Consider the following 27,119-nt stretch of genomic DNA (forward strand, 5'->3'; position numbering starts at 1 on the left):
TTCCATGTTGGTTTGAAAATGAAATACCCTGAATATGATGTGGAACTATTCCAAATAGAACAGTCAATGTATTAGGTTGTAAATTAATTTTCAGAGCTTTAGAAATTGTAGAAAATAAGGATTTCCAAAAAGATTTCAATGAGGGACATGACCAGAACATATGTGACAAAGTAGCTACTTCATTTTTGTGCCTATCACAATAATTATCTATATTATGAAATATTTTGGATAGCCTCTCCTTTGTTAAATAATAATGGTGAACAATTTTAAACTGAATTAAACATTGATTGGCACATATTGAAGAAGAATTAACCATTTTCAGAACTCGCAACCAATCTTCATTAACAAAAATCATAATTAAGTTCTCTCTCCCAATCTTATTTAATCTTTAGTGAGAGGTTATCTTTCTGCAGTAAAAAGAAATTATAAATTCTACCATTGGAGCCTCTCACTAAGGGATTCATATTCAAAATAGTTTCCAACAAATCAGATTCTTGCATATATGGAAACGTAGTAACATTTTTTTGTAAAAAATGTCTAACCTGAAAATATTGCAAGAAATGTGTACGAGAGAGAGAATATTTTCTAACGACGCATTTGGTTTCAGTTCCACAACTCTTAATTTTAAACAATTTAAACTTTCTAGTCCTGTATTTCAAAACTTGCTATTTAAACCTTCAATTATTAATCCTATTTTTCTTTTATGGAGAAATAAGGGGATGCGTTCTTTTGCAGATTTATTTAGTGACGGTCGATCGATGTCTTTTGAAGAGTTAATTAGCAATCGATTTAGAGAAGAACAGGCTGGTGGTGCCTGCATAACATAAGTGCTGTTGAGCTAGTGGCGTGAGTCATCAGCATGCTCTTGTGGGCTGTATACATTGTCGCTGCACTATACCAGCAGAGAGTATTCAGGGAGGTTATGAGGAAGAGCACTGTTTGTGAACTATTGTACACGATAGTGATAAACAGCCCAACACGTCACTGGCACCAGCCTTCCAGCTATCATACTAAAAGGTGCTGGAAAAAGGCCATGGAGGATCCCACCCACCCTCTTTATGATCTTGGGGGGGGTTGTCCCACTCCCATCAGGGAAGTGGCTACACAGCATCCACACCAGGACAAGTAGATCACCTACCGCAAGCCAATGAGCTGATCAGGACTTGCACCCATTAACCCAGCCCTCCTATCATCTAACATCACTTTATGTACATCCAATCAGTCTGTGTGTAAAACTTGTACATTGTGGTTTAGAGGATTGCTTTTATATTCACATTTATTGTGATTTTCTTGTATTAATTATTTTAATGCTGCGTCAGATGCCGAGTTCTCCTTGCATTTGTGCACTAAAGAATGACAATAAACAAACTTTGCAAGTACATGCTTGTTCATGGTTTAAGATCTCAAGGAATAAGCATTGATTCCTTCCACTGGTGATCAGCTCCGAAAGCCCTTGCGGCCTTGGCAGCGCAGGGTGATGGAGGGGCACTGCTTGAGTTATAGGCAGTGGAGATGGATTATGAGAATGGGAGGTGAGTTTCAGTTTGACACTGCCTCAAATATTTGACAGACAGAGAGATGGACAGCATTGGGATAGATCCTTAGGGCAGTTGAGTTCCTGCTAACCATCAGCCACCAACTTACACTAATGCTACGTCAATCCCATTTTTTAATATTCTCTCGACACTTGCATTAAGGTCTCCCCAGTTCGCCCACACACTTGGGGCAGTTTACCTCCTCCTGCACATCTTTGTACTGTGGGAGGGAGCCAGAGCTGATGCTTCCTGCTAGAACAAGTGGAGTGAGGGTCGATGCTTTGTTGCTGCTTGTGCGTGGGGGGTGGGGGGGGGGAATGGGTGCTTTGGGTTCGAACTTTTTTTTATTTCTGACATTCATTCTTTGGGGTGTTCTGTTTTGTGGAGGCTTGCAAACAGTAAGAATTTCAGGTTATTTACTGTATGTACAATCTCTGATATTAAGTGGAACCATTGAACCAGTGAAACTGAGAGGATCCCAAACACGAGGAAGTCTGCAGATACTGGAAATTGTGGGCAACCCAGACAAAATGCTGGAGGAATCCTGCAGGCCAGCCAGCATCTATAGAAATGAGTAAACCCTGGTGCCATGTGTTTGACTCAGATAAAAAGAATGAGATATAATGAAACTAGGTGAGATCGCTTTGTGCTTTTAAGACTGAATTGTCAAGGGTCTGAGTAAATTTGTTATCAAAGTATCAGCATGTCATTACATAGAAACCTGAGTTTCATTTTCTTGTGGGCATACTCAATAAATCCATAGAATAATAACCATAACAGAATCACTGAAAGACCACACCTACTTGGGCATTCACCCCATGTGTAGAAGACACGCTGTGCAAATACAAAAAGAAAAAAATATTAATAATAAATAAATAAACAATAAATATTGAGAACATGAGATGGAGGGTCCTTGAAAGTGAGTCCGTAGGTTGTGGGAACATTTCAGTGATGGGGCAAGTTAAGCTGAGTGAAGATATCCCCTTTGGTTCAAGAGCCCGATGGTTAAGGGTTTCCTGAACCGGTGGTGTGAGCTCTGAGGCCCCTGTACCTTTGTCCTGATGGCAGCATCGAGCAGACAGCGTGTCCTGGGTAATCAGGGGTCCCTGATGATGGATACTGCTTTCCTGTGGCAGTGTTTCATGTCGATATGTTCAATGGTGGGAAGGGCTTTCCCTGTGTTGGACCAGGTCATATCCACTACTAGTCAGGACCTAATAAGATGTGAAGAGCACAAAGTTCCTTGGTGTGCAAACAATGGATGTTCTCTTTCAATATCTCGCTTGGGGTTAAATTTTGTGTTGGTGCCCCTATTGCAGTGTGTTACACAGGTCCCTGACCCCACACAGGCGAGTCTTGCAGGGAGTGAAGAACGGACTTTCCAGAATATCTCCAATATCTTTCAATATCTTTATTAGTTTCTATATAGAAGAATACAGAGTACAAGAAAGTATAAATAAAAGGTCAAAAACGATAAGAAAAAGACTACCAATTACGTTGTATCTATTCATAATAACAATCTTATTACCCTGTATTCATGTAGGTTAGTCAATATTTATATTGAAATGTACTAATTTATTACAAAAAAGAGTCTAACCCCTACCAAGACTGAGGCTGTTTATTAAGGAAAAAAAGGCAAAATACCTTCTCGTATAATAAAAATTAATAATAGCCAACATCTAAATTTAAACAACAAATTGAGGGTTTTGAAAGTTTTGAAAATAATTCAGAAAGGGTCCCCACAATGTTTGAAAGTCTTGACGAGATTCAGAAATTGAACAACAAATCTTCCGTAAAGCTAAGCATGACATAATGTCGCATAACCATTGAGCATGAGTAGGAAGAAAAGCATCGATCCATTTAAACAAAAGTGCCCTCCTAGCTATAAGAGAGCTAAAGGCCAAAATATATAAATCAGATGTCTTCAGCTTGATACATTGTCCTGCAATAATACCGAATAGGGCCGTCAGAGGATTAGGCTTAAAATTGACTTTGAAAAGTAAAGAAAAAGTTTAAAAAACTTTCTTCCAATATTTTTCAAGACATGGACAAGTCCAAAACATATGAATTAATGAAACTTCTCCATTATTACATCTGCCACAGGAGGGAGATATATCCGAATAAAAACGAGAAAGCTTATCTTTAGTCATATGGGCTCTATGTACCACCTTAAATTGTATGAGCGAATGGCGAGCACATAGCGATTAAGTATTAACCAGCTTAAAAATCTCATTCCAAGTTTCCTCAGATATTGATGTCTATAAATCTTGTTCTCAGAGATTCTTAATTTTGTCTAAAGGAACATTCCTCGTCTCCAGTAACATACCATAAATATTAGATATTGAATCTTTATGAAAAGGCGTCAAATTAAAAAAATTACATCTGGTAAGTTCTTATCTGAGCTTGCAGAAAATGTGCATAATTGAGATATTAGAAGGTCTCTGATTTGTAGATTTCTAAAAAAGAGAGTTCTGAGTAAGCTATATTTAGCTGACAATTGCTCAGATGAAAAAAGATTTCCTCCAACAAACAGATCATACCCAACATTTAATACCCGACCTGTCCCATTCTTTAAAAACTAAATCAGTCACGGAGGGTTTAAAAAACATTAGAATAAATGGGACTAGAAAGGAAAAATCTCAATAAACGAAAATGTTTTCTAAATTGTATCCGGATCCTCAGAGTATGTTTAACTACTGAATTATCATTTAGTTTACTTACAAATAAAGGAAGTGAGGATCCAAGAAGAGAGATAATAGAAAATTTATTAAGAGTTGCTTCTAAAGAAACCCATACTGAACAATCTACACGATTAATATAATATAGTGTTACACCCAAATAAGTAAATTGATTCCTTACAATTTTAAAAGGGAGTTTAGTATTAGTTAATACCAAGTTATTTAAAGGAATTAATTCACTCTTGTGTAGGTTCAATTAATATCCTGAAAACTGGCTAAAACGGGAGAGTAAAGAAAGTACGCAAGGTAACAAGGTCTCAACATTAGAGATAAAAAGCGATATATCATCAGCATAAAGCGAGATTTTGTGGGTGATTTTTCTCCTTAAAATATCACAGATATCATTAGATTCTTGAAAAGCAATGGCAAGTGGTTCTAAAGCTAGATCAAAAAGCAAAGGACTCAACGGACAACCTTGTCGAGTTCTGCGGTGAAGTTTAAGTGGTTTGGAATTTTGAAAATTATTAAGAACCTGAGCAGAAGGAGATAAATAAAGTAATTTAATCCATTGAATAAAATCTGGTCCAAAATTAAATTTTTCTAAGGTTTTAAATAAATAATTCCATTCAACCCAATCGAACGCCTTCTCAGCATCTAAGGATATCACACATTCTGATATCTCCTGAGAAGGAGAGTAAATAACATTTAATACACGGCGTATATTAAAATGTAAAAATCGGTTTTTAATAAATCCGGTCTGATCAGAAATAATAGAAGGTAAAATATTTTCAATCCTATGAGCCAGAACTTTAGAAAGAATTTTAGTATCAACATTGAGTAATGAAATTGGCCCATATGAAGAGCATTCAGTTAGGTCCTCCTTTTTTAGAATAAGCAAAATAGAAGCTTCATAAAAAGTCTGAGGCAAACTACCCAATTTGAAAGAATCCAAAAAGACTAAGTGTAACTGCTGTATAATTAAGGAAGAAAAAGTCTTATAAAATTCTTCAGAAAGTCCATCTGGACGTGGAGCCTTCCCCAAGTGTAATGAACATATAGCCTTTGCGATGTGCTCATAAGAAAGGGTTGATCCATCTGTTTCCAATTATCTGCAGAAAGTACAGGGATATTTAACTGATCTAGAAAATTATTCATTACAGTATTATCTTTAGGGGAATCAGAACTATAAAGTTTAGAATAGAATTCTCTAAAGGTATCACTTATTTCAGAGTAATCAGTTGTTCTATCACCATTAGTTTTGCAAATTTCTTTAATTTGTTGTTTAACCGCGGAAGTTTTTAATTGGTTGGCCAATACTTTGCCTGATTTATCTCCGTGAGTGTGAAATTGAGTTTTATCTTTAAGAAGTTGAGTTTCAATTGGATATGTTAACAGAAGATCATATTTAGTTTTAATTTCAACACGCCTTTTATATAAAACGGGATCTGGAGCTATAGGATATTTTTGATCTAATTGTTTCAATTGATTGGCTAATTCAATTCTTTCTTTATTAGCTTTACTCTTAACACTCAAAGTATAAGAAATAATTTGTCCTCAAATATAGGCCTTGAAAGTATCCCATACAATAAGATTAGAAGTCTCTTCCTTTTTACTCTCTTCAAAAAACAAAATAATATGCTTCTCTAGAAATTTTAAAAATTCCTTATCAGATAACAAGGTTGTATTAAAATGCCAAAATCTGTTGGTTTGAAGAAGACCAAGGAGTTTTAAAGATAGAAATATAGGAGCATGATCTGAAACAGCAATCTCTTCATATTCACAGGCATGAACTAATGAAATCATTTGACTATCAATTAAAAAAAATCTGTCCTGGAATATGTATGATGAACATGGGAAAAATACGAATACTCCCTATCTAAAGGATGTAAAAAACACCAAACATCAACTGTACCACACTTCAATAAAAAGGATTGAATAAACAAAGCTGATTTATTAAGAGATGCTGGTCTAGAATATGATTGGTCTAAAATTGGGTCTAGCCAACAGTTAAAATCTCCTCCCATCACCAAAGAATAAAGACTCAGATCTGGTTAAAAACGAAAAAAGATGCTCAAAAAATCCTGGATCATCTACATTTGGGGCATACACATTCGCAAATACTATTAATTTATTATCTAGTTTTCCTGAAAGTATAACAAAACGTCCATTAGTATCAGACACTGCTTTATGCTGGACAAAGGAAAGTGTATTATCTATAAGAATCGAAACTCCTCCTAGATTTGGCCTGAAAAGAAGAGTGAAAACAAAGTCCATTTCAACGGCTAAAATCCATCCCTCCCCCTCCCTCTTTCAAATCTCTTACTAGCTCTTCCTTCAGTTAGTCCTGATGAAGGGTCTCGGCCTGAAACGTCGACTGTAGCTCTTCCTAGAGATGCTGCCTGGCCTGCTGCATTCACCAGCAACTTTGATGTGTGTTGCTTCCCCAGATATGTTGTGTCACTGTCAGTCAACCAGAATAAGCAGAATCAGCCCCCTTTGTTCACACACTTTTCCTCCTGCCAGTCAGCCAATCTTCTATCCATATCTTTCCTGTAATGCTATAGGTTCTTAACTTGTTAAGCAGCCTCCGTAGCAACTTGTCAAAGGCCTTCTGAAAATCCACGCAAACTACATCCATTAACTCTCCGTTGTCTATTTTGCCTGTAATTTCCTCAAAGAATTCCAACAGATTCTTCAGGCACAATTTCCCCTTAGGAAAATCCTGCTGACTTTGCCTTATTTTACCATGTGCCTTCAAGCATCTCAAAACATCATCCTTAATAATGGAATCCAATGTCTTCCCAACCACTGAGGTCAGACTAGCTGGCCTATAATTTCCTTTCTTCTGCTTCCCTCCCTTCTTAAAGTGTGGAGGAATATTTGCGATTTTCCAGTCCTCTGGATTCATTCCTGAATCTATTGATTCTCAAAAAATCATTCTTAGTGCCTCCACAATCATTTCAGCTACCACTTTCAGAACCTTGTGGTGTAGTCAATCTGGTCCAGGTGACTCTGAGACCAAACACTGCTGATCCAATCCTTCTATCATATGGGGCATCACAATTCCATGCAAACACCATAACTATGGCCCTGTGTTCCAGACACCATCCCGGTGAATCTCCTCTGCACTATCTTCATTGCTACCACATCCTCCCTGCAGTCTACTATCTAGATCAGTACACAGTACTCCAAGTGTTTTGGTTTCCTGTGGCAAGGAGCTTTCTTCTCACTGTGGCCATCAGGAAGGAGGTACAGGAATCTGAGGTCCCACATCACCAGGTTCAGGAACAGTTATTACCCCACAACTATTGGAGTCCTGAACCAGAATGGATAATGAATAAACTCTTCCCGAGCATCCAGCCAGGCACAATTATCGATTATAACCGAATTTTTGATGACAAACTCTGCCATCTTCATCAAGGATAACTTCATGTACCTCAACACCGATTTGATTTATCAACCTATGGACTCTCTTTCAAGGACTCTAAAACTAATGTTGTCAATATTTATTTATTTTTATTATTTTGCTTTTTTTTTCCTTTCTGTATTTGACCAATGTGTCCTTTGCACATTGTTTGTGGGCAGCTTTTCACTGATTCTATTGTGTTTCTTTGTATTTCCTGTGAGTGCCCACAGGAAACAAATCTCAGGGCAGTGTATGCTGACATATACTCTTTATACTTTGATAATAAGTTTGCTTTGAACTTTGAAGCTTTGCAGAAAGTGCAGAAAAGGTTTACCAGGATGCTGCCTGGTTTAGAGGGCATGTGCTATCATGAAAGATTGGATAAACTTGTATTTCCTGGAACAGCGATGGCTGGGGGGGCAGAGGGGGAGATCTGATAGAGGTTTATAAGATTATGAGAGGCATGGGTAAGCTAGACAGGGAGTACTTGCCTCATAGAGTTGAAATATCTAATACCAGAGGGCATGCATTGAAGGTGAGAGGGGTGAGCTTTTTACTCAGAGTACACTAAATGGTATGGTGGTAGAGGCAGATGCATCAGAGGCTTTTAAGAGACTTTTGGATAGGCACATGAATGTCAGGAAGATGGAGGGATGTGGACAGGAGGGATGAGTGTCGGGGTGTTTTTGATTTGCTCTTCAGCTGGTTTGGCAGAACACTGTGGGCCGAATGCCCTGTTCCTGTGCTCTACTGTTTTATGTTCTGAGAGTAGTCTCACCAATGTATTTGTATTTGACAGGGGCAAACGTAACACGTAACGCTTCACCAGGCAGTTCGGTGACATTTCCTGGAATGGATGAGAATGAAATGAGAATTACTCAAGTAATTCATTGGGAAAAAGTGCCAGAACACCCCGGGAATGTGACCTCCATGGATCCATTTCTCATGTTTCATGTGGGAGCAAAGAAACCTGCCTTAATAAAAAAATACTTGGGACGCATCGACTTTTCCCCATCCAATGGATCACTTGTATTCAGGAATCTGACTTACGCAGATGCTGGTTGTTATAGACTTTCCATCAATCTACGAACAAGTACTATTCACTATGTTTGCTTGAATATAATAGGTATGTTTAAAATAAGCTTGTTTTTATCTCCGCATCCTGCTGTAGTTTAAAAGGTTAAGCCTTCAGAGCACAATAGTGGAATTTCCCAAAATACATTCCTGATCAGATCCCAAAGAGGAACTGCTGCCCATGGAATGGTTTAGAGGAATATGGGCCAAACGTGGGCGCATGGGACAGCTTAGATGGGCAACTTGGTCAGCATGGCTGAGGTGTGCTGAAGGGCTTGTTTCCCTGCTGCAAAACTCTGCAACTTTGACTTTATGAACCTTTATCAGGTATCGATGTCCACATCGAAAAAAGATGAACCCATATCTCTCCTTCACCCAGTATCACGTTAGACCTTGATGTGATGTGCAAAGCAAATGCACTTCAACCTGAACGCTACAGAAAGTAATGTATAACCATAATGTGCTTTCCATTTTTTAAATCTATATTGGCCTCTATGTGTGTTGTGGATAACCACTTCACTTGAGCATTTGCTACCATTGCATTGGGTATCTTGAATTCTAGCCACACCCCATTCTTGTTTTCCCATGCTTACATGAACACCTGAAGGGATGGATTAAAGAATGGATGTGATGTCCCTGACACTTGTTCCCCTGATCATTGGCAGATGTCCTCACCGTCACCACTGCCGGCAGCCTCTAACCACAGTGATTCACAAATAGCTCCCAATCTCTGATCAGAACCAGCAACCAACTCACCCTGTTATAGAGACATAGAGTACTACAGCCCAGAGATCATCCTTTGTCCCACCTGGTCCATGTCGACCTGATGCTCTGCCTGGTTCTGTCTACCTCCACCCAGACCATCCATGTACCTATCAGAACTTCTCTTAAATGTTACAACTGAGCCTGTATACACCACCTCTGCTGGCAGCTTGTTCCACATTCACGGCACCCTCCGAGAGAAGAAGTTCTCTGTCAGGTTCCCCTTAAATAAGACCATAAGAGATGAGCAGAATTAGTCTATCTGACCCATCGAGCCTGCTCTGCCATTCCATCATGGCTGATTCATTTCACCTTTCACCCTTAACATATGACCTCTGGTTGTAGTCTCACCCAACTGAGGGGGAGAAAGCCTGCACACATACACCTTGTCTATAACTCTCATATTGTATACCTCTATAAAATCCCCCCTTGTTTTCCAGGGAGTGAAGTCCTATCCTATTCAATCTTCCCCTAAAACTCTGGTGCTCAAGTCCCAGTAAATTTAGTCTGGCTGTAACCCATGCTCTCTTCACAAACTCATGATAACATCTGAAGGAGAAATTGAAGAATCAGTGTGACATCTGTGACGCTTGTACCCCACATACCATTCCACCACTCTCTGAGATCATGGCAGATGTGTGACCGAACCCCACGTCCCCACTGCAGGCAGCCTCTAACCACAGAGATTCACAAGTGGCTCTCAGTCTCTGATCAGAAGCAGCAACTGACCCAATCTGTTGTGCAGAAGAGCACTACGAATTTCTGCCGAGCTTTCAGCTGGGGCAGACTCAATGGGCTGAATAGCCTAATTCTGCTTCTATGTCCAATGGAATCGCTTCATTATCTTCTAATTTTTAGGTTATGTCAAGTCCAAAAGAGTATTTGATAAATCTAGAGATCTGCTGGTTCCTGGTTAGTAGTTACAGGCATTAGTCTGATTTCAGTCACTGCACATTGATTCCACACTAAATCAATCTCTGATTTAAATGGGCAGTTTACCTCTTTGAAATATACTGAGCATGTTTTTACTGGCCCCTTTATTAAAGTGGTAGAAGAATTGTTGTTGATCAAGATAGATCAGAAGACCCAGCAGCTCATTGTTAGGCTGTGGAACCCATTTTACTTCCTTGAGGTTCTGTTTCTTTTACCTGTTCCATAAAGATTCAAAGTATGTTTATTACCAAAGTGTGTATAAATTATACAATCTTGAGATTCATCTCCTTACAAGTAGCCAAAAGTCAAGAAACCTGAAAGAACCCATTTAAAAAAGACTAATAAACACTCAAATGTGCAGAGCAATGGCATTCAGAATGAAAGTCAGTCCATAGGCACAGCCTCAGCCTCTGTTCATAACACAGGAGAGCAAAACAGAGCTTGCAGACATGAAGCGAAGAGCTACCAGAGCAGATCACAGCCTGAGCACTGGCTTGACCCTTGCCTCCAGTCCTGACACCCTGCCTTTTCAATCCATCCAGCCTGGCGTTTAAATTGCCCAAACGCTGGGCCACCCCTTCCTCTAGGACCTGGGCCTTATTGCTTCAGTATGCTCTGAGCCTGGGCCTGGACCTGTCCAGCATGTTCTGGCCTGGCACTTCCAACCTCGCTCTCGGTTTAGGTGGACAGGCTCCAAAACTCCTCTGCTCCTCCCGTTACATGTTGGGGAAAGGTGACAAGTCAAGGGGTCACTGATCCCAAACCACGCACTAAATGCTGGAGGAACTCAGCAGGTCAGACAGCATTTACAGCAAGGAATAGAGAGTTAACGTTTTGGGCCGAGACCCTCCATCAGCACTCTCAGTGAACACATGGTCAAAGAGTTGGAAATAAGCAGAGATCGGGGGGGGGGGGGGGACAGTGAGAGAGTGTCTCACTGCATTCCCATCAAAGGGAGGATTTGAACTTCTTCAGGGTAGACATACCTCGAAGAGGTTTTGCAGATATTCTGCAGGAGTTGGAAATCCAATGCAAGACCTGCAAAATGCTGGAGGAAAGGAATAAGTAGTCCATGTTTACTATGTTTAGGGCCAAGACATGAGGACCCTTCATATTCCTGAGAGATTGATGGTAAATTCCTCAGTTATCACAATACAATCAGTCTTAAAAAATGAGCATATTGAGATCAAAATCCTTAGGATGTTCATCAACATATAAAGCATATTGCAAGCACATGTTTTGACAAAAGACTGATGAATTCAATAAAGAATTCAACAACTGCACCAACTGGTTAGGCAGAACCAGAACTGGGGATTATTATGGAGGTGGGGAAGGGTGTGGAATTTCACACTAGAGTCAGGATCAAATATGTCATGGAGGCAAGGTCTGTATCACAGTCTCGTTCCAAACATAGAAAAAAAAATAATTGCAGATTGACGTAGGTAGTATATTCTGCAAAAGAGTGACTAATGTCACCTAGAACATTCTAAGGAGTTAAGCTGTCTGTTTAAATCAGACTGATTTTTTAAAAAACAAAGTTCAAAGTAAATTTTATTAGTATAAATGTCACCTAATACTACCTTGTGATTCATTTTCTTGCAAGAATTCATTGTAGACAGTAAAACAAGTACAATAGAATCGATGAAAAAAATTACACACAAAGACTGACAAATTGTTCAAATACAGAAAGAAACTAGTAGTAGTAGTAGTAATAATAATACAAGGTTATGTAAATACACAGAACTGAAAATAAAAGTTGTCGAGTCCTTAATGTAATATCAGGTTAATGGCTACAATTATTGACTGCAGACTGATATGAATACCCATTTCAGTCTGTTATAAGTAATTGCTGCATGTTATCAAATGCTGCTTTTAATATATTGTCAGTGGATCAAATTGATTCAATAATCAGGACCACAAAGGTAGTAATCTCGGGATTACTGTCTGTGCCGCGCGACAGTGAGAATAGGAATAGAATGAGATGGAGGATAAATGCGTGTCTGAGGGATGGGAGCAGGGGGCAGGGATTCAGATTTCTGGATCATTGGGACCTCTTTTGGGACAGGTGTGACCTGTACAAAAAGGATGGGTTCCACTTGACTCCCAGGGGGACCAATATCCTGGCAGGAAGGATTGCTAAGGCTACTGGGGAGAGCTTAAACTAGAATTGTTGGGGGGTAGGAACCGAACTGAAGAAACTGGGGAAGAAGAGCTTGTCTCACAAATAGAGAAAGCTTGTAGACAGTGCAAGAGGGAGGATAGGCAGGTGATAGAGAAGGGTTGCGCTCAGATCGAAGGTTTGAGATGTGTCTATTTTAATGCAAGGAGTGTTGTGAACAACGTGCTGGGTTTTTGATGTTTCAGAAAGGACAGGGAGGGAGGCAAAAGAGGTGGGGATGTGACACTGTTTATTAGAAATAGTGTCACAGCTGCAGAGAAGGTGGACGCCATGGAGGGATTGTCTACGGAGTCTCTGTGGGTGGAGGTTAGGAACAGGAAGGGTTCAATAACTTTACTGGGTGTTTTTTATACACCGCCCAATAGTAACAGGGATATTGAGGAGCAGATAGGGAAACAGATCCTGGAAAGGTATAATAATAACAGAGTTGTCATGATGGGAGAATTTAATTTCCCAAATATCGATTGGCATCTCCCTGGAGCAAGGGGTTTAGATGGGGTGGAGTTTGTTAGATGTGCTCAGGAAGGTTTCTTGACACAATATGTAGATAAGTCTACAAGAGGAGAGGCTGTACTTGATTTGGTATTGGGAAATGAACCTGGTCAGGTGTCAGATCTCCCAGTGGGAGAGCATTTTGGAGATAGTGATCATAATATTATCTCCTTTACAATAGCATTGGAGATAGGAACAGACAAGTTAGAAAAGCATTTAATTGGAGTAAGGGGAATTATGAGGCTATCAGGCAGGAAATTGGAGGCTTAAATTAGAAACAGATGTTCTTAGGGAAAAGTACGGATGAAATGTGGTAAATATTCAGGGGATATTTGTGTGGAGTTCTGCGTAGGTACTTTCCAATGAGACAGGGAAGTTACGGTAGGGTACAGGAACCGTGGTGTGCAAAGGCTGTAGTAAATCTAGTCAAGAAGAAAAGAAAAGCTTACAAAATGTTCAGAGAGCTAGGTAATGTTAGAGATCTAGAAGATTATAAGGCTAATAGGAAGGAGCTTAAGAAGGAAATTAGGAGAGCCAGAAGGGGCCATGAGAAGGCCTTGGCAGGCTGGAATAAGGAAAACCCCAAGGAATTCCACAAGTATATGAAGAGCAAAAGGATAAAATGTGAAAGAATAGGACCTATGAAGTGTGACAGTGGGAAAGTGTGTATGGAACCGGAAGAAATAACAGAGGTACTTAATGAATACATTACTTCAGTATTCACCATGGAAAAGGATCTTGGTGATTGTAGTGATGACTTGCAGCAGACAGAAAAGCTTGAGCATGTAGATATTAAGAAAAAGGATGTGCTGGAGCTTTTGGAAAGCATCAAATTGGATAAGTCACCGGACAGGATGAGATGTACCCCAGGCTACTGTGGGAGGCGAGGGAGGAGATTGCTGAGCCTCTGGTGATGATCTTTGCATCATCAATAGGGACGGGAGCAGTTCCCGAGGATTGGGGGTGGGGGTTGCAGATGTTGTTCCTCTATTTAAGAACGGGAGTAGAGATAGTCCAGGAAAGATCCTGAGAGACAGGATTTATGAAGATTTGGAGAGATATAATATGATTAGGAGTAATCAGCATGACTTTGTTAAGGGCAGGTCATGCCTTACGAGCTTGACTGATTTTTTTGAAGACGTGACTAATCACATTGATGAAGGAAGAGCAGTAGATGTAGTGTATATGGATTTCAGCAAGGCATTTGATAAGGTACCCCATGCAAGGCTTATTGAGAAAGTAAGGGGATATGGGATGCAAGGGAACATTGCTTTGTGGATCCAGAACTGGCTTGCCCACAGAAGGCAAAGAGTGGTTCTAGGCGGGTCATATTCTGCATGGAGGTCAGTCACCAGTGAAGTGCCTCAGGGATCTGCTCTGGGATTTTTATGAATAACTTGGATGAAGAAGTGGAGGGATGGATTAGTAAGTTTGCTGATGGCACAAAGGTTAGAGGTGTTGTGGATTGTGTGGAGGGCTGTCAGAGGTTACAGCGGGACACAGATAGAATGCAAAACTGGGCTGAGAAGTGGCAGATGGAGTTCAACCCTGATAAGCGTGAAGTGGTTCATTTTGGTAGGTCAAATATGAATATAGTATTAATGGTAAGGCTCTTGGCAGTGTGGAGGATCAGAGGGATCTTGGGTCCAAGTCCATAGGATACTCAAAGCAGCTGCACAGGTAGACTCTGTGGTTAAGAAGGCGTACGGTGTATTGGCCTTTATCAATCGTGGAATTGAATTTAGGAGCCGAGAGGTAATCTTGCAGCTATATAGGACCCTAGTCAGACCCCACTTGGAGTACTGTGCTCAGTTCTGGTTGCCTCACTACAGGAAGAATGTGAAAGCCATAGAAGGGTGCAGAGGAGATTTAAAAGGATGTTGCCTGGATTTGGGGAGCATGCCTTATGAGAACAGGTTGAGTGAACTCGGCCTTTTTTCCTTGGAGCGACGGAGGATGAGACGTGACCTGATAGGGGTGTATAAGATGATGAGAGGCGTTGATGATGTGGATAGTCAGAGGCTTTTTCCCAGGGCTGAAATGGTTGCCACAAGAGGACACAGGTTTAAGGTGCTGGGGAGTAGGTACAGAGGAGATGTCAGGGGTAAGTGTTTTACTCAGAGAGTGGTGAGTGCATTGAATGGGCTGCTGGCAACGGTGGTGGAGGGGGATATGATAAAGTCTTTTAAGGGACTTTAAAATAGGTACATAGCGCTTAGTAAAATAGAGGGCTCTAGTAAACCTAGTAACTTCTAAGGTAGGGACATGTTTGGCACAACTCCGTGGGCCGAAGTGCCTGTATTGTGCTGTAGGTTTTTTGTTTCTATATTTCTATGTTTCTAGTATGAAAATGGTGGAAATACTCAGCAGGCCAAGAAATATGAAGTTACCTTTCGAGTTGACTTTGTGTTGGATCTGAGACATTTCTCCTTCCACGGCAGCTGACAGACCTGTCGGTCATTGGTTTGTCACACACTGGTCTCTTTGTCATAGTGAGAGAGCTCATTGCTAACATTGCATCTCATTAATCAGTAGTTTCTCCTTTAGATGAACTGTCCAAACCTTCCATCTGGATCAACAGCAGCTCTCTGCATTCCCCCATCCAGCTCAGCTGTAATGTTGATGGAGATTCTCTGAGCTACCAATGGCGGAAAGATGGAAAGGAGGTCTCCCAGGATCAGCTGATGGACGGTAACAAAAGCCTTGTTATCCGGAGCGCTTCCAGAAGTGACTGTGGAACTTACACCTGTAATGTCACCAACCCTGTCAGCACTGTCCGGGCATACTACTCGCTAACTATTCACGGTAAGCTTGTTTATTTATGACATCATGAGGTTACAGTTCATTATCATCTGCTGTTGGTGGGCTTTTAAATATAGTCCATGCAAATCCATAGTGGAGCAGAGAGAGAGAGAGCAAAGATTAATCTGAAGTGTTTTAAATATAAATTGTAATCAGTCTGATAAAGGGGAACAGTGCATCACAACATAAAGCAGACCTGACGTCTCCTTTTACCATTTAAATGTTCTGTCAAGGAGGTTGACTCCAGGTTAGGGAACTGCACAGAGTGAGAATTGGCTTTACTGTCTCTGTCCTGTAAGATGTGAAATATAGATATAGAACAGTATGTAGGCCCCCTGGCCACCCTTAGGGTCGCTCGGCTCGCTGTCGTCTAGGGAAACAGCCTCGGCCCCGCCAAACTGGGTAACTTGTTTGTGTGGATGCTGTGTGAGGTACCCCACCCCGCCCAAATAACAGACAATACATCAGATGCAATTAAATGATTTACAGTTTATAGATATTACTGGAACTATATAATTAAAAGAGAATAAAATATAAAAGGAAATTAAAAGGCGCCACACTTATCAAAGTTCAATCTCGTCGTGCACAAAAACCGTTGGAGCTCAAGGACCTTCTTCTTCACCCTGCGACCCCCTCGGACCACCTCGACCGGCCGCCTGGGACCAACAACGGTGGTCGACCAGACGCTCCACACGAGTCCGTCTCCGTCTCCTCTCCTCGCCGTACGTCCCGCTTGGGGTCCGACCCCGTTAGCGGACTCACAGCACCTCGTCCATCCTCTGTCTCGCTCTCCCGCCTTCTGCCCCCAAACCCCCTCGCAAACAGTATCTTCAAATACACCAAAACCAGAACAACTATCCCAATTGGTTAATAGCACCCTCTTATCACCCTCTAAACCACAATAAACTGCTAGCGCAAACTTTCTCAGCGTTAAAGCACAACAAAGCCGCATTCCCCAGATTAACATAACAAAAACGCCATTTTAATTAGCCTCCGCAGTAACATAAAAATCGAAACCCCCTTACAAGTATAACACAGTCCAGGTCCTTCAGCCCACAATGTTGCGTTGCTCCAATCCTTTGATCTTCTCCAAGATTAATCTAACCCCTCCCTCCCACATAGACTTCCATTTTTCTGTCATCGAAGTGTTCCTACCTCTACCACAAACTCTGGCAGCAGGTTCTATGCACTTCCAGATCTCTGTGTTTAAAATAGAACAGCTTCTGACATTCTCCTTGTACCTCCCTCCCTGTACCTTAAAGTTAAGCTCCCCTGTACGAGCTATTTCCACCCTGGGAAAATGTCTGGCTCTCCAGTCGACCTCTGCCCCTCATCCCTCTGTACACCTCTGTCAAGTCACCGTTCAGCCTCCTTCTCTCCCAAGAGAGAAGCTGTGGCTCACTCAGCCTGTTGTTGAGCAGGTTCAGTTTGTTTGGTTTGTGGCAGCTATGTGTTGTTATGTCTGGTAGCTGAACTTTGCAAAGGCATAAAATTACCTAGCATGGCGGTGGATATTGGTAGCTCAGGTTGAGGTGTCTCACGTTGTGGTGTTCACCAAGTTCGACAATTAGCTTGCACACATTTCCTCAACAGTCAAGGTGACATCCTCAGTGCGTAGTCGTTGGTGTCTCTCTCTGGGAGTGCTCACATTTGTACAGCAACCCGCCCCTCGGTCCTGATTAGCTACTCCCTTCAGATGCCCTTTGAATTTTATTGGTTCACGTTTTTTTTTTGGCTCTTAGAGGTTCGCCTAGTTCAATATGTTTGTTTACGGAGTTATCAGGAGAGAACCAAGCTTCTAAATATTGTCCTGCCTGCTTTGTGCTTGTCTGCACCAGAACCTTCACGGTTCCCCAGTTAAAGTGGTGTCCTTCTTGGTCTTCATGTACCGAGATCAGCGACAGTGAATCATGTCTCCGTACTGCCAGTGGTTGTTCCCGTAAACAAGTTGAGAGTTCCTGTCAAGAACTACGTCGGCCAGACAGGATGTAAACCATCCATGAGGACTGGGATCGGAACTGGTTTATTACTGTCACGTGTGCTGAGATGCAGTGAATAGCTCATCTTGCGTACTGCTCTCACAGATCATTCATTACACAGTGCATTGAGATAATACAGGGTAAAGCAACAACGAAATGCAGAAAAAAGCGTAACCGTTCCAGCAAAGTAAAAATATCCCAGTGCAAGATCATAACAATATAGATTGTGAATTAAAGAGTCCATCTTACTGTACTAGGGAACCATTCAATTGTGTTATAATAACAGGGTAGGAGCTGTCTTGGAGCTTGGTGGTATATGCTTTCAGGCTTTTGTATCTTCTACCTGACTGGTACCCTTCCTGAAGTCCACAACGAATTCCTTGGTTTTGCCAATGTTGAGTGCGAGGTTGTTTTCCTGACACAGGCCATTGATGCAGAGAGACTTAAAGAAGCACTACAGTTACTTACCCAGGTGACCCACACAGCACCTCATCAACCCTGATCTCTGCCACCAAGGGAAGTCAGTGTATGGGACACCACTACCAATAGGTTCTCCTCCAGGTTGCAGCCAATCCTGACTTGGAAATCTGATCCCAAGAAAAGGCTGGGGAAAGCTTGTGTCATTTTCTCTGGAGAGTGAGGGGAGACCTGTTTATAAGATCATGTGAGGCAAAGATGGAGCAGCGAGTTATCTTTTCCCAGGGTCAAAATCTCAAATACTAGATGACATGCAGGGGAGGGGTTTTTTCTAAATACAGCCTGGCATACACTGCCGGAGGTGGTGGCGGAGGCAGATATGATAAGTGTGTTCTTTTTGAAACTCTTAGATAGGCAAATGTATTGTATTGAGAATTGAAGGATATGGACATTATGCAGGTAAAAGGAATTAGTTTAGTTAGGTGTTATAGTATATGATAGTTTAATTAGTTCAACAAAACATTAAGATCTGAAGGGCCTGTCCCTGTGTTGTGCTGTTCTATGTTCTATCTTGCCCTTCGGTGCTTTTTGATCGATGTCTTGGCACTGTGGGCACAGAACACTGCAGTGTTTCACAATGGCAGATCACCGCCATATTCTGAAAGGTAATCGGGAGGGGAGGGGGAATGAATTCTTGCTAGGTATATGCTCAGATCTCAAATAAGCAGAAAGAGAAGGTGTAACCTTCATGTCCTATGTTGGCTTGACCTAATAGGTGGAACATTGAAGGACTTCAACCAAGCAAACAGGTCGTTGCAATGATTGGTCATTTGCTCTGAGAATCCCTTTGCTATTCTAATGTGGAACCTTTCTGTTGGCAGGTCTTCCTCTGGTGGAGACCGTCATCGTGGCCACATCAATTATCGGAATAATATTTTCTGCTGTGGCATTTTTTGGTTTGCTGCTACTGTGCTGCTTTGGGACAGAAATGAGAAGAGGTAGGTGTCAAATCTCTGCTCTTATAAACCCATGGCTACCCAGTTAAATTAATCTGACTAATTTGAAAACTTTAGTGTGATGGTGGGAATTTCATTGCATTCCCAAAGCCCTGTTTTTAAGTAACTATAGTATATTTTCCTATTGTTGCAAAGTGTACTCCATCTCACAACTTAGTTACTTTTCTGCTCAGTTCAACTTCTCTCCTAATGAAAGTGTCATGGGTGGAATATCTTCATGAGTTGAGTCTGAGTTCACTTGTTAAAAAAGTTAGAAATCTACAGATGCTGGCAATCTGAAATTAAAACAAAAGTCCTTGAGACATTCAGATTCAGACTAACACACAAAACAATGGAGGAACTCAGTGAGTCAGGCAGTGTCTTTGGAGGACAACGGACAGTCAAGATTTCGGGTGAGCCAGACTGTGAAGGGTCTTGACCGAAAACATCGACTGTTTGTTTTCTTCCATGGATGCTGCATGACCTTCAGAGCTCCTCCAACTTTGTGCTTGTTGCTCCAGATGCTAGCATCTGCTCTCTCCCGTGTCTCAGATCCAGATTAGTTTATCTTCTGCAACACGGTTGCAATGAAATAACTCGATTGCGTGAAGCTACGGGTAATAATGTCTGTAGTAATAAATATATTGACAAGTGTAAAACAGCAGAATAGTAATGTAATCTGAGGTAGTGGTGCCAAAGTGACTACTGCGGAATACCAAGACTGGAAGAATTAAGAGATTTGGGAATGCGACAGCACCACCAGGAAGGGGATGTGGAAAAAGGTCAGACAGCATCTGTATAGAGAGGGGCAGAGTGAATGTTTTGGATCATGACCTCTCTGTCAGATCACAGAAAAGTTGGTACACAGGCATGTTTTAAAGGTGGGGGGGGGGGGCTGAAGAGGACAAGGAGGAAGTTGACAGAAAAATGGATCCCACCACAGTTAGCTGAGGAAGGGTGGTGAAGGCACGTCAATGGCAACCTCTCTCAGTCAATACCCACCTCTGTCTTCGTTCTATTACAGCTAAAATGCATGTCCTATATTCAAGTCTTATTTATTGTCACGGTGAGGGACAGCTACAATGAAAAAGTGGCGTCTGCATCACAGGCACCTAGATACAGAATATAACGAATACAGCAATTGTACAAGGCAGTGAAGAAGGAGAGGGGAGGAAAATCTGTGCGAAAACAAGACCTTGAATGCAAAACAAAAGAGACAGTCAGGGAAAAGTCCATGGTAGTGCAGAACGTGCTCTGAGGTGTTCCATTGCTGAGGTAGGGCAAGGCTTGGAGTTGTGCAGGTCGTTTCAAGAACCCGATGATTGTAGGAAAGTAACTGTTCTTGAATGTGCTGTTGTGGGACTTCAGGCTCCCGTTCCATTCCGGAGATGTGTGGAATTCTGGCTTCACCCTTTGGTGGATTTACAAGATCCTATCCAGCAGGTAGCGAAGGGATTAAGTCCAGTGTCTGGAAACATCAGACATGTGTCAGTGTGGCCTCTGGCTTCAGACAGAGTGCCAAAATAATTCCCAAGCAACAGAGTAAGATGTAACAGTGGGCAATTCCAGAGATCCTGACACTGCCAGGGATGTGCACAAGTCGGATCTGGGGGCCTTATTGACCAGGTGGCAGGGATGGGTTTAATAAAGTGTACCAGACTTCCAGCTCTTCACATACACTGGGTGTTCCACCTTTGGCTTCCTTGGTGCTGCGTATGGGAATGATGGCACAGACCTCCAGTGCTCTCTGCCATCTTTCGCTGAGGAGGTTGTGCTGTTCTATACCATATGGTCAATATTGCCTGCTGCCTGACCTACAAAGTGCAGCACTGTTACCCGGGAACTGTCCACTGCAGAATGCACTAGAGTCTAATACGGCACAGAAATAGGCCCTTGTGCCCAACTCTGTCATGTTAATCGAGTTAGTTACTTCAGCGAGTCCAGTTTGGCCCATATCCCTCTAAACCTTTCTTGTCCAAACACACGCCTTTTACACACCGTAAATGTGCTCACTTCTACCACTTCCTCTGGCAGTTTGTTCAATATACCTTCCACACACTGCAGGGAAAAGTCACTACTCCCTTTAAGTCTTTCCCGCCCAGCTTAAATATATGCCTTCTAGTTTCAGGCACCCCTAGTTTGGGAAAAAGATAGAGACCATTCACCTTGTCTCCTATATTTCAGGATTAAACAATCTGCGGCCTACCCAGGCTCCTACAGTGGTGTACAGAGGGTTCCAAGTGTCTTAACGTTTGCCTTCATTTCTCCACAGGTTCACTGAGGCAGCCCAAATACTTGTTTTTGCTCCTGTTTATCTGTAACACTCTGTCTCTTGTTGTTATCTCCATTGCCCTCATTTCCTGGATTGCAATAAAAGGTATGTGCAAAAATAATATTTGTTATTGACGTGGACCTGATCTGCTCAGGCGAGGAGGGATGGAGAAGGCTGTGTACCCTCTCCATCACAGAGTGTATTGTTTGTCTCTAGAGTTATGGGAGATGAAAAATAGGATAGACAGCTGGAATAATTTTTCCTGGGTTGGAAATGTCAAATACTACAGGTCAAAGCTTAAAGAAAGGAAGCAAAAGTTTAAGAGAGATGTAGGGTGCACAAATATATTTTAACACGGTGGTAGGTTACTGGAATGGGCTTCCAGAGGTGGTGGTAGAAGAAGGTGTGATAGTGTGTAACACGTTGATTTACAAAGCTGGTGATCACTGACAGGAGTTCAGTCCCCACCACTGCCTGAGAGGAAATTGTGCATTCTTCCCTTAAGACCATAAGGTAGAGGAGCAGAATTAGGCCATTTGGCCCATCGTGTCTGCTCCACCATTTCATCATGGCTGATCCAATTTTCTTCTCAGCCCCATTCCCTCCCTTCTCCCTGTATCCCTTCATGCCCTGACCAATCAAGAATCTATCAACCTCTGCCTTAAGTATACATATAGACTTGGCCTCCACAGCAGCTTGTGGCAAAGAATTCCACAAATTCACTGCTCTCTGGCTAAAGAAATTCTTCCTCATCTCTGTGGGTTTCCTCTGTGTGTTCTGGTTTCCTCCCATGTTCCAAAGATGTACAGTTTAGGTTTGTAAATTGTGGGCATGCAGAAGTGTGTCTGCACTAACGGACCGCCCAACACAATCCTCACTGATTTAATTTGACCCAAGCAGTTTATGTTTCGACGTTCAATGTACGTGTTCCAAATAAAATGAATATTTCATCTTTAGTGACATTCAAGAGACTTCTTGATGCAGGGAATGGAGGGACATGACTTGTGTGCAGGCAGAAGAGATTAGTTTAATTTGGGATTGTTTGTGGGAGGAAGGGCCTGATCCTGTGCTGTACTGGTCTACGTTTGTACATTCTATGTTCATTAGCACCTGTTCATTAGCTGGATGTCACCAGAGTGACGGCAAAGCCCTGTTTGTGGTCCCAACCCGCTGGCACAAGGCAGGTTGCACCTTGTCATTTGATTTCATTCTAACACCATGCACAATGACACTGTCATTGCCCAAGAGGGTGTCAGCACACAGAATGTGGTATCCCTCAAATGACACACTTGTGATTAGACAGCAATGTCTTTGCAATGTCAGCACTTGCCTAAAGAGGGATAAATGTCAATAAGTCCTTACCCAGCGTGAGGAACTTGACTGTCAAGGGAAACACCCAGGCTGTTCAGTATCCCGACATTCCCTGTCCAATGTCAGTGCCAGGTGAGTGTCCTGATATTCCCTGTCCATTCGTCAATTGCCAGGTCAGTGTCCTGGCATTCCCTGTCTATTCGTCAATCGCCAGGTCATTCGTCTGAGTGCTACTGGTACCATGTAACCCAGTACTACCTGTCGCATGGTCGGGTGGTCGGCGACTAAACCAGCTCCCCCACCAGGCTTTCCTGGTGAGGAGGGTGGCTAGACACCCTGCAGGACGAAAAACAAGACCTGTCAAAGGGCGGATGAACCCTCTCGTAGGGTCAACGGCCGTCTAGCAAACACGTACCATGAAGCGTGGAAAGGGCATCCCTTCCATCGAGGCTTGGTTTGGCTTTTCACTGCAACAGAACTTCCCCCAGCCATCTCGGATCTCACCATGCTGCTGGATCCAGGAGGGGATGTCGAGAGGGTGGGTCTGGACCTGTGCAACCCTCTACTCACCTAAAATCCATTCACACACATGCTGTTCCTTTCTGAGGAGTGGGGTACCACCCCACTAACTGACTGAAAGGAACTATCATCATCCTATGGGATGGATATCCAAAGGATTCCCTGTTGAATGTCAGTTGCCAGGCCTGTATCCTGATATTCCCTGTCCAATGCCATTGTCTCAGGTCAGTATCCTGAAATTCCCTGTCAAATGTCAGTCGCCAGGCCTGTATCCTGATATTCCCTGTCCAGTGCCATTGTCATCGGGTCTGAATCCCAATATTCTCTGTCCAATGCCATTGTCATCGGGTCTGAGATGACAGATGCTGGAAATCGAGAGCAACGCACACAAAGTGCTGAAGGAACTCAGCAGGTCAGGAGGGGAAAAAACAGAATCGAAAAAGTGTTCCGTTCCGAGACGGTCATTTCCCTCCATAGATTCTGCCCGAACTGCTGAGCTCCTCCAGCATTTTGTTGTGTTGCAAAAGTTTTGGTACAACTGTTAAAAATACTTGTTAGTACAGAGGACTGTGTTTCTGGAGTCCAAACATGAGGAAGAAGCACAAAATAAGTTACCGAAATGATGAGTTCAAATGATCAGAAACTACACAGGTAATAGTCATGGCAAAGAGATTTTCTTAACTTTGGAGGTATTTGGCCAGTTCTTAGTACATAGAACCATGTGATACAGGAGCAGAATTAGACCATTCACCCCATTGATTCCATCATGGCTGACTTATTATCCCACTCCACCTCATTCTCATGCATATTCCCCATATCCTTTGAGGCCCTTATTAATCAAGAACATATCAACCTCTGCATTAAATACACCCAATGACTTGGCCTTCACAGTCATTTGAGGAAATGAATTCCACACATTCACCACTCTCTGGCTGAAGAAATTCCTCCTGATCTCTGTTCTAAAGGGACGTTCTTCTATTCTGAGGCTGTGCCCTTTGCTCTTGGGCTCCCCACAAAAGGAAACATCCTCTACAAATCCACTCTCTCACCCTTTCAATATTCGACAGGTTTCAATGAGATTCCCCCCCCCCCATTCTTCTAAACTCCAGTGAGTAGAGGCCCAGTCCAATCAAACACTTTTCATAGATTAACGCTCTGTTCACTCTGATCGAACTGGATTTTATACGTATTTACTCATTTTTTGGGATATGGGCGCTGCTGAAAGTTCCAACATTTATTAGCCTATGATTGAGAGGATGGTTTTGAGGAATTTTCTTACATTGCTTAAATAAGGTACAACATTAAGCTTGTCACCTCAACCTCACCCTATCAGTAGTGTTCCTTTTATCCTATCCACCTCTTTCCCACTTTCTCCACAACTTCAACACTAACTTCATCACTGTTCTGACCACTCTGAAACATTCTGAATCTCTTTCAGAAATATCACCCACCCTGCTAAATGTTTTCACTTTTTTATTTTATATTTGCACCATCTGTGGTCCTTCTTTTAAAATTTCCCTTCGCCACATCACTGAGAAAAATACAAGTTCATAATGTAGGAAGTGATATTTTGGTGGTGGGGGAGGAAGAGGCAGAAAGTTCAATGTCATTCGCACTCACTCCATCTTCTCACCGGCTTAACAGTGACAAAGTTGCTCTTGTCCTCACCTACCGTCCAATGAGACTCCGCATCCAACACATGGTTCTCTGCAACCTCCAAATAGATCCTACCACTAAACACATCTTTATCACCCTCTCACTTTCTGCTTTCCACAGGGATTGCTCCCTCCATGATTTCCTTGTCCATTCATCCCTCCCCACTAATCTCTCTCCCGGCACTTATGCTGTTTTGGACAGATGGAAAGTAGATGCTCAGTGAAGCGGTCTCCCAATCAATGTCAGGTCTCTTCAATATATAGGAGACCACAACGAGAGCACTGAACACAATAAATGACCCAAGCAGACTCACAGGTGAAGTGTCACCTCACCTGGACGGGCTATTTGGGGCCCTGAATGGCAGTGAGGGAGGAGGGAGATGGGGAGATGAAAGCAGAAAGTGGGGGAGAGGGAAAGATGTGCTTGGTGGTGGGATCCCCCCCCCCCGTTGGAGATGCAGATGGGTGGGGGGGGGAGGGAAAGATGGTCGTGTACTCTCCGTCCAGGAGAACAAGCTGGACTTCCCAGTAGTCACCCATTTTAATTCCACTAACCATTCCCATTTCGATATGTCCATCCATGGCCTCCTCCACTGTGGTAATGAAGCCACACTTAGGATATAAGACCACAAAATATAGGAGAAAAATAGGCCATTCAGCCCATAGGGTCTGCTCTGCCATTCAATCATGGGCTGATCCAGTTCTTCTAGTCATCCCCACTCCCCTGCATTCTCCCCAAACCCTTTGATGCCCTGGCTGATCAAGAACCTATCTATCTCTGCCTTAAATACACCTAATGACTTGGCATCCACAGCCACTCATGGCAACAAGTTCCACAGATTTACCACCCTTTGACTACAGTAATTTCTCTGCATCTCAGTTCTAACAGGATACCCTTCAATCCTGAAGTCGTGCCCTCTTGTCCTAGAATCCCCTACCATGGGAAATAACTTCACCATATGAAATCTGTTCAGGCCTCTTAACATTTGGAATTTTTCCATGAGATCCCCCCTCATTCTCCTGAACTCCAGGGAATACAGCCCAAGAGCTGCCAGACGTTCCTCTAATGGTAACCCTTTCATTCCTGGAATCATTCTCGTGAATCTTCTCTGAACCCTCTCCAATGTCAGTATATCCTTTCTAAAATAAGGAGCCCAAAACTGCACACAATACTCCCAAGTGTGGTCTCACGAGTGCCTTATAGATCCTCAACATCATGTCCCTGGTTGGAGGGACAGCACCTTGTATTCCATTTTGGTAGCCTCCAACCTGATGGCATGAACGTCGATTTATCAAACTTCCAGTAATGCCCTCCCCTGCACTCCTTCACCATTTCCCTCAACACCTTATCTTCTTTCCCACCCATCGTCTCCCTCTGGTGTTTCACCCAGCTTTTTCTTTCTTCCATAGCCTTCTATCTCTTTCACCTATCAACTTCTAAGCTGTTTACTTTATCCCTCCCTCTCCAGGTTTCACCTATCACCTGATGTTTCTCTCTCCCTCTACCCACCTTTTAAATCTACTCCTCAGCTTTTTTTCCTCTAGTCCTGCAGAAGGGTTTTAGCCTGAAATGTCGACTGTACTCTTTTCCACAGATGCTGCTTGGCTTGCTGAGTTCTTCCAGCATTTTGTGTGTGTTGCTTGGATTTCCCAGCATCTGCAGATTTTCTCTTGTTAGAGATCCCAGAGCTGTGAATTACAAAGAGATTCTAGTGTCCTGGTGAATGACTCACAAATGTATCTGTGATTAGGAAAGTCACTAAACTGTTTTGCTGCTTGCAGAACAGAACACAGAAACAGGGAGATTTTTTAAGGACTATAGAGGAAACATTTGAACCACAATGAGATTTCAAAATTCGAAGTAAATTTATTATCAAAGTTACCATATACCACCCTGTGATTCATTCTCTTGTAGTCATTCAGATTACATAAAAAAAGAACATAAAAGAATCAGTGAAAAATTACACACAAAGACAAACACCAATGTGCAGTACAGAAAGAAAAAACAAAATAAATACATAATAAATGTACTCTATTAGTTTTGCGCAGTTTTCATCTTATTTAAGAAACAGTGGAAATACACTACAAGCCGTTCAAGGAAGGTTTGCTA

The 27,119-nt window shown here is 42.3% G+C and overlaps 1 protein-coding gene across 2 annotated transcripts in view; it reads left to right on the top strand.

Moving 5' to 3' along the window:
- LOC134346689 (uncharacterized) overlaps nt 1-27,119 on the top strand; it is a 45,347-nt gene that overhangs the window by 6,283 nt on the left and 11,945 nt on the right. For both annotated transcript variants that reach the window (XM_063048208.1, XM_063048209.1), the window contains exons 3-6: nt 8,419-8,745; nt 15,607-15,864; nt 19,139-19,255; nt 21,525-21,629. In XM_063048208.1, the coding sequence (XP_062904278.1) occupies nt 8,419-8,745; nt 15,607-15,864; nt 19,139-19,255; nt 21,525-21,629 (807 nt within the window). The remainder of the gene's footprint in view (nt 1-8,418; nt 8,746-15,606; nt 15,865-19,138; nt 19,256-21,524; nt 21,630-27,119) is intronic.

This window comes from Mobula hypostoma, chromosome 5, assembly GCF_963921235.1.
Source record: "Mobula hypostoma chromosome 5, sMobHyp1.1, whole genome shotgun sequence".
Lineage (NCBI taxonomy): Eukaryota > Metazoa > Chordata > Chondrichthyes > Myliobatiformes > Myliobatidae > Mobula > Mobula hypostoma.